The sequence below is a fragment of the Brachyhypopomus gauderio genome, unplaced genomic scaffold (assembly GCF_052324685.1).
Source record: "Brachyhypopomus gauderio isolate BG-103 unplaced genomic scaffold, BGAUD_0.2 sc102, whole genome shotgun sequence".
Classification (NCBI taxonomy): domain Eukaryota; kingdom Metazoa; phylum Chordata; class Actinopteri; order Gymnotiformes; family Hypopomidae; genus Brachyhypopomus; species Brachyhypopomus gauderio.
Window position 1 is genome coordinate 569,453 of NW_027506923.1, and position 7,833 is coordinate 577,285.

The window sequence follows — 7,833 nt, forward strand, 5'->3', positions numbered from 1 at the left end:
TTGTATTTGTCGGTTTCATTATTTTTAAGAAAGATGTTTCGAAGTTTTTCAGTCACAAAAACATTTGAACACAAGAAATGTTTCAACAATGTAAAAAAACAGGTATGTTTTATTTCTTAATATGTATATTTTTCCTGATTGCCCTTGTAGGGCTGTGTCGTTTTCATAATCATCCTTATTAATCTGAAGTAACGTGAATAGTTTTAGGCGATCAGGATGGTTGACGTCGTTTCCGAGGTATTGAAGTCATCTGATTGGGAAACGACGCTGCGGTAACTGGTGTATACGAGTAGAGCTGGAGAGAAGATCAGTCATCAGTAGTGTGGGGGAACCGAGGAGCGCGTTTCACTCTCTCCGGCACTTTAGAGTCACTCTCACGGCGTCATCGTTATGTGGGACGCAGTTACGTTTTAGGACTAGTACCTGACTGCGATGATTTAATGCTGAAGAGCAACTGAACGGTGAGTTGCGCGCAGTTTCTGTCGATTTGTGTGAGTTTGCATAGTAGTGTTTATATTGGCACAGCGGTTCTGAGTCCTTCCAGCTGTAAACAGTAATGCGCTGCAGTTTGTACCGTTTCTTTTTCTTTTCTTTTCTTTCTTTCTTTCTTTCTTTCTTTCTTTCTTTCTTTCTTTCTATTTTAAGAAAACATTGCATTTAGCAATTTACAGGTAGTTTACTGCGCTATTATCTCCGACATCATGGTGGGCTCTCTTTCCCCCTTTTCAATTTTCCCACTTTTCCCATTTCTTCTCCCCTTTTCTTTTTCTTTCGCTTTGCTACTCTGGACTTCCATCCAGTTTGCGTGTGTCTGTGCGCACGTGCGTATGTGCGTGTCTGTGCGCACGTGCGTGTGTGTGTGTGTGTGTGTGTGCGTGTGTGTGTGTGTGCGTGTGCGTGTGCGTGTGTGTGTGTGCGTGTTTGTGTGTGTGTGCGCGTGTGTGTGTGTGTGTGTGTGTGTGTGTGTGTGTGTGTGTAATGATATCCTGCAGATATGCTGCTACAGCATTTCTGCACAATTTCTTCACAAGTTAACTGTAATGACTGCAGGCAGTGTATATGTCACTCTAGATATTCTCTAGATCAGTCTATCTAGAGGATCTGTATCTAGATGTTTTTAGACCAGAAGCACGCTCCTTCCAGAAGTTCTCTATCCAGAAGTTCTCTGTTCAGAGGTTCTCTCCTCTATCTATCTATTCTCTGTATGTAATGTGTTCTATCTAATAACACACCCTGAGTAAATGTCCGAGAGCTTTGTCGTGTTTGGTCATCTGGTCATCAGCTACCTGCAGGCTCCTCGTGATGTTCCAGTTACATTGTAGTGCAGAGGGGCTGATCCTAGAGTTAACGGCAGCTACACTGTGCATTGTGTGGTCACATCTATATATTATATTATATTATATTATATACTATATAATGTACTACAAAAAAAAATAATTTTTTGGCTTATTACAAGTCTTAATTTAATAGTCTATTACAGCAAAATTATTGCAACCATTCTGGTTTCCCAGTGTAACCTTTTTCTGTTCCATTACTGAAACAGAATAAAAGCCTTGTAAACAAAATCACAGTACATGCCTGCAGGCTGATCTGAGGTCAGTTCTTTCATTAGAACGTGGCTCAATGCCAGAATGAATTCTTTTCTACTGAAGAATTCTTTTATACTGTGTTGGTTTGTGTTGGACCGGTGTGTCTGGAGCTTTAGTGAACATGACCCATTCCTTTCCCAGTAAAGCACAAAGCCGTGATAATGAGCAACATTGCGCTGTGTAATGTGACGTTACACATGTTACAGTACCGGAGCGTTTCTCTGTATTTCTCATGTGACGGATGAGTGAGCACGCTCACACTTCACAGAAGCCACTCAGGTTTTTTCTTGCTGTCCCTGGAGACAATCTGACAAAGCAAAGACATTTCCTCCTCCTCACATGTCAGGAAACAGGAGAGTAAAGGTGCTGACTTCTCTGACAGCACCTGAAAATATTAACAGAGATCAGAGACAGAGAGATAATAGGGTATACTTGTCATTGGTGTAAATCTTCTGGTGTGTGTAATACAGCACTGTTGTGACCCTATCGGGAACCAGGACTGACTGAATTCTCACTGAGACAAACTGTTCCTTTTCATGTGTGATTTTTTTGAAGCGATATCAAACCAAAAGCAGCACAAGCATTTTTGGCATTTAGTAGATAAGGGATTCAGACGTCTACTCAGACTTAGACTGAGATCTAGATTGAAGGATATAAAACGCTATAAAATGAAACAATTCAAGGGCAACTATTAGATTACTAGACAAATATGGTATCAACTCCTTCCACAAGTGCGTGTGATAAAGTCTCGTTTAAATGAACCTGTGAGCAGTTCTCGTCAGGAAGTCACTTATTGTCAGTTTTCGACATGTCATTTTCACAGAAACAGTGATGCAGCAAAATGCTTTAAGATGTTTCAGGTCACAAAATGAGGAAGTCAGTAGTTTCCTTGTCTGCTTCTGACTCATACTGTGATCAGCAATCACCAGCAGACTGTCAGCAGACCTGCTTACTGGAGCATAGGCAAGGAAAGATACCCAACATGCAAATAGCATGCAAACAACATGCAAATATCATGTAAACAATATGCAAATATCATGTAAATAAGATCAAATTTTCTGAAATGTCCATGGGTGTGCCTGCTGCATGCTTATGTGTTTTGTTGTTATTGTTGTTGTTATTGTTGTGTTTCCCATTAACAGGAGCTAATGAAGTGGACTGTATTCAGACTCCTATTTTTTATCACATGGCCTTCTGTTCATGGTATGGACGTACATAAAATGTTTTATTAGTCATCACTTATATTAGTATTTGTGAATTTGTGAGTTGAAGAAGGCTGTAATGTTCTCTCTCTCTCTCTCTCTTCCTATGTTCTGTCTTTCTCCTTTGTATCTATGTCTCTTTCTCTTATTTCTGTGTCCCTTGAATCTCAATAGACTCTTCTATGTCTCTAACATCTATGACTCTTGTGAAGGTCCTAATTCCGTTCCTAAGTTCTTATGAAGTTCTTGTTGTGCTCGTGTATGGAGGAGTCCGTAGCGCTCCTCCCACGTTCTTCACCAGGCTGTTCCTTCACTGTTCCCTCCACAGCCCTCTTCACCGTGGAGGCAGAGCAGGACTCCTACCATGCCGAGCTCCACCAGAGCATCCAGATGGGCTGTCACTTCTCACACGTGCAGAGCACCGAGCAGCTGTCTGTTATCTGGCAGCGCATTGGGCCCGGGCCCGTGGCGGAGGTCTATCGGCTGGAGAGGGGCCAACAGAACAGTAACTTCACCGACCCGTGGTTCCGGGGACGGGCCCGTCTGGTGATGGGTGAGCTGCCGAACTTGCGGGCTGTGCTCGAACTGTCCCAGCTCCGGATCGGCGATGCAGGGACGTACCGGTGTATCGTCAGACATCAGGATGTGGACTACAAGCAGACCAAACTCACCATTTGGGGTCAGTTCAGTTCGCAAACTAAAGTAATGTTTGATTTCCCTGAGGAGTATCTGCACATCTCCTCTTCCTCCTCCTCTCACACACACCTCCTTCTTCATTCGCTCGCTTCAGTACTGTTGTCAGGCCAATTATAGCACTGAGTTAATTGTAGTACTGACTCAAATCGTAGCACGCAGCAGTAGAGAACATTTTAGCTTCTGTTGGCTCCATGGTTGTTGATTCATTCTAGAGTTTCTAAATTTTACAACAGACAAATAACAAATAACAAACTTTCATTTTCTCAGGCTCATATACTCCTGTGAATAAAAACCTTAGACGAATAGGTGAAGAGGAGGTGGAGCTTTCCTGTCAGTCCCAAGGCTTCCCATTGGCTGAAGTGGTTTGGAGTGATGGCAGACTCCAGAGTGTGATGCAAGGGTCAAACAGCACCAGTGAACTGACCAGTGATGGCACCTTGAATGTCACCAGCTGGGTGACTGTACAGATTGATGTCAACAGCAACTACACCTGTTCCTTTAAAACTGAGGACGGAGTTAGCCAAGAAGCCACATTTGATATACCAGGTGAGTCTGTAAAGGCGTCTTGTTGAATGGTTAGTGAACAATTTGAACAGCTTCTGAGGAACATCTAACAATCGCAGCTCCTATTGTGGTGCGGTTTAAATGCAGTAGGTAGACTCCCTGGAACTCCTGAGGAACATCTAACAATCCTAGCTCCTATTGTGGTGTGGTTTAAATGCAGTAGGTAGACTCCCTGGAACTCCTGAGGAACATCTCCTGAGGAACATCTAACAATCCCAGCTCCTATTGTGGTGTGGTTTAAATGCAGTAGGTAGACTCCCTGGGCTTTCAGGAAAACATTCCCAGCTTGGAACATTTAGTTAATGATACTAGTTTTCCGAGTAGCTGTAGCTACTGAGGTCTAAGGGCAAGTATTCCCAGAAGAAAGACTTTACTCATAACTGATATACGTTTCTTAAGAACTGTTGACTATCTGATTCATATGAAGTGATGTATGAATGATTACTGGTGTCCTGAGGTGTTTTTAATCAAGCAAGAATGATTCATCTAAAGTTTTGAGGTGTGTACACACACACACACACACACACACACACACACACACACACACACACACATGCACTCACGCTTATCCCAGTACAGATGGGTTGTGGCAATAAACAAGTTTCTTCTGAATGCCTCCCACTTTCTGAATGCTTCCCACTCACAACACATCTGAGTGTGTTGTATGATATAAAAGTTGATATGTGGTGTTGGGCAGGGTTTTCCTGACGGCTCTCGCTAGTTAAGTGTTACCTGATATTGAAAGATGAATGAAGTCATACACTAAAAAGGGTATGTCGCATGTAGGGTGTGTAATTTATGGACACAGTGTTCAAACTGAAAGTGAAAGTGGTTCTGGGAAGGCAGGCCTCATTCAGATGCTAGCACAGTAGACCATGCCTTTGTGTGTTCTGAGATGTGGGCCTCTGGCCGTCATACATGCAAACTGGCAATACTGCATGTAAAGTTTTAAAATCTGCCCCCAGCATTACACAATTACAAACATACATTATGTACAGTTTACATTTAATGTACATTTAAAAGCAAGATTGAGTTTGAAGGCACAGCTGGTGAGCTGGAGTTTGTTGAAATGCCATCTTCAGTAGAAATGCCACCTTCAGTAGAAATGCCATCTTCAATAGAAATGCCACCTTCAGTAGAAATGCCATCTTTAGTAGAAATGCCATCTTCAATACAAGTGCCACCTTCAGTAGAAATGCCACCTTCAGTAGAAATGCCATCTTCAGTACAAATGCCATCTTCAATAGAAATGCCATCTTCAGTAGAAATGCCATCTTCGGTAGAAATGCCATCTTCAATAGAAGTGCCACCTTCAGTAGAAATGCCATCTTCGGTAGAAATGCTATCTTCAATAGAAATGCCACCTTCAGTAGAAATGCCATCTTCAGTAGAAATGCCATCTTCAATAGAAGTGCCACCTTCAGTAGACATGCCATCTTCAATAGAAATGCCACCTTCTGTAGAAATGCCATCTTCAGTAGAAATGCCATCTTCAATAGAAGTGCCACCTTCAGTAGAAATGCCACCTTCAGTAGAAATGCCATCTTCAGTAGAAATGCCATCTTCAATAGAAGTGCCACCTTCAGTAGAAATGCCATCTTCAATAGAAATGCCACCTTCAGTAGAAATGCCACCTTCAGTAGAAATGCCATCTTCAGTAGAAATGCCATCTTCAATAGAAGTGCCACCTTCAGTAGAAATGCCACCTTCAGTAGAAATGCCATCTTCAATACAAATACCACCTTCAGTACAAATGCCATCTTCAGAACAAATGCCATCTGGTGTTTGTAGGTGTTCATGGTGTGTGTGTGTGTGTGTGTGTGTGTGTGTGTGTGTGTGTGTGTGTGTGTGTGTGTGCGTGCGCGCGTGTGTGTGTGTGGTGTGTGTGTGTGTGTGTGCGTGCGCGTGTGTGTGTGTGTGTGTGTGTGTGTGTGTGTGTGTGTGTGTGTGTGTGTGTGTGTGCGTGTGCGTGTGTGTGCGTGCGTGTTAGGTGATTTTAGTTACATAGTCCAGACTCTGTGGCTGCTGGGGCATGTTGTATAAGATTCAAATGAAGAGACACCATACTGATATAACAATGATTTATGTTAATGATTTTGTGTAATAAGAATAGTGATATATAAGCAGAATTCACCAGTTCTTTGGCTTTTGTTATTATAGCACATTGATGCCATTTGTAATTTTCCAGAAATCGACACTTTCTCAGGCTAGTGCTAGTTTAATGCAGGCTAGTGTTTAATGGTTAGTGTTTACATCAGGCATATTCTGAATTTAAAACCACGTGTCAAGTGCCAAAGACAAAGCTGTAATATCATTACATTTAAAACTTTTATACCATAACCAAAAGTTCCTTGAAGCGGACAAATATTTTTATAGAGAATTTCAGAATTTCAGAATATCCCCCAACCTCACCAACTGCTGAAGAACTAAGTAATTTAAGGGGTAAACTAAGATCAACTCTGCTAACCAAGTCTTCTTACAGAGAACTGCCCTGTAGTTGGTGTTGGTGGATGATGACGGTGCTGTTTCTGTTCTGCAGGTGAAATCTTCCCTGAGACGTGTCAGCACTGTCACGCACCTGCAGCCGCTGCTGTGGTTGCCGTGGTTGCAGTTCTCACCTTCACCTCACTGATTCTGTACAGGAGGAAAAAAGGTCTGGTGTCCTGGCTCTGTTCTTATGTACAACCCTCACACACACACACACACACACACACACACACACACACACACACACACTCACGCACGCACGCACGCACGCACGCACACACACTCACTCACACACACACACACACACACACACACACACACACACACACACACACACACGCTCACACGCACGCACACACGCACACACACACACACTTACTCACTTACGCACGCACGCACGCACGCACGCACGCACGCACACACGCACGCACACACACTCACTCACACACACACACACTCACTCACTCACACACACACACACACACACACTCACACACACACACACACACACACACTCCCTCACACACACACACACACACACACACACACACACACACACATACACACACACACACACACTATTCCCTCATGTACCACACACACACACTCACACACACACACACACACACACACACACACACTCACTCACTCACACACACACACACACACACACACACACACACTCACTCACTCACACACACACACACACTCACTCACTCACACCACACACACACACACACACTCACGCACGCACGCACACACACACACACACTCACTCACTCACACACACACACACACACACATACACACACACACACACACACACCTATTCCAACGTAAGTCTGTATTTATGCCTCGTTACTATGAATATGAGTACGGGAGAATATCATGTGGTTCTTTTCTTTAGAACCTCTAAAGTTATGCATTGTCATTTTTCCTTGTGACATCACAGTTGTTACTGTGACAACATGTGACAGCAGCGTGTCAATGCCGTTTGTAAACAGTTCATCCCACGCGTTTTTAGGTTCATTCTGTAGATGAAAATAGAGATCCGATTCTGAGCTGACCAAGGTGTCTGGGGATTCCCATGAAAATTGAAACGTAAAACCACACTAAGTTCACATAAATGGTGGTTATGAAACAGACCTTGATCTGTCATGCAGCTGAGTACTTGTAGATACTGACCTGGATTATATCATGGTTTATACCTGCACTGAAAAAGCTTTATTTATGTTTCCAGTAACTTACAGTGTTCTGGCTCAGAGAGGATGTGGAATGCTGTATTGGGCGTGAAT

General features: G+C 43.1%; 1 protein-coding gene across 2 annotated transcripts in view; it reads left to right on the top strand.

The window, feature by feature from the left end:
* Positions 1-284: 284 nt before the first annotated feature.
* LOC143497186 (uncharacterized) overlaps positions 285-7,833 on the top strand; it is a 15,085-nt gene continuing 7,536 nt past the window's right edge. Inside the window, exons 1-5 of one of the 2 annotated variants that reach the window (XM_076993011.1) lie at positions 286-461; positions 2,732-2,792; positions 3,120-3,470; positions 3,755-4,033; positions 6,591-6,704. In XM_076993011.1, coding sequence (XP_076849126.1) covers positions 2,738-2,792; positions 3,120-3,470; positions 3,755-4,033; positions 6,591-6,704 — 799 coding nt within the window. In that variant the 5' untranslated portion in view covers positions 286-461; positions 2,732-2,737. Of the gene's footprint in view, positions 462-2,731; positions 2,793-3,119; positions 3,471-3,754; positions 4,034-6,590; positions 6,705-7,833 lie in introns of both variants that reach the window. The other variant, XM_076993014.1, reaches the window with a different exon arrangement.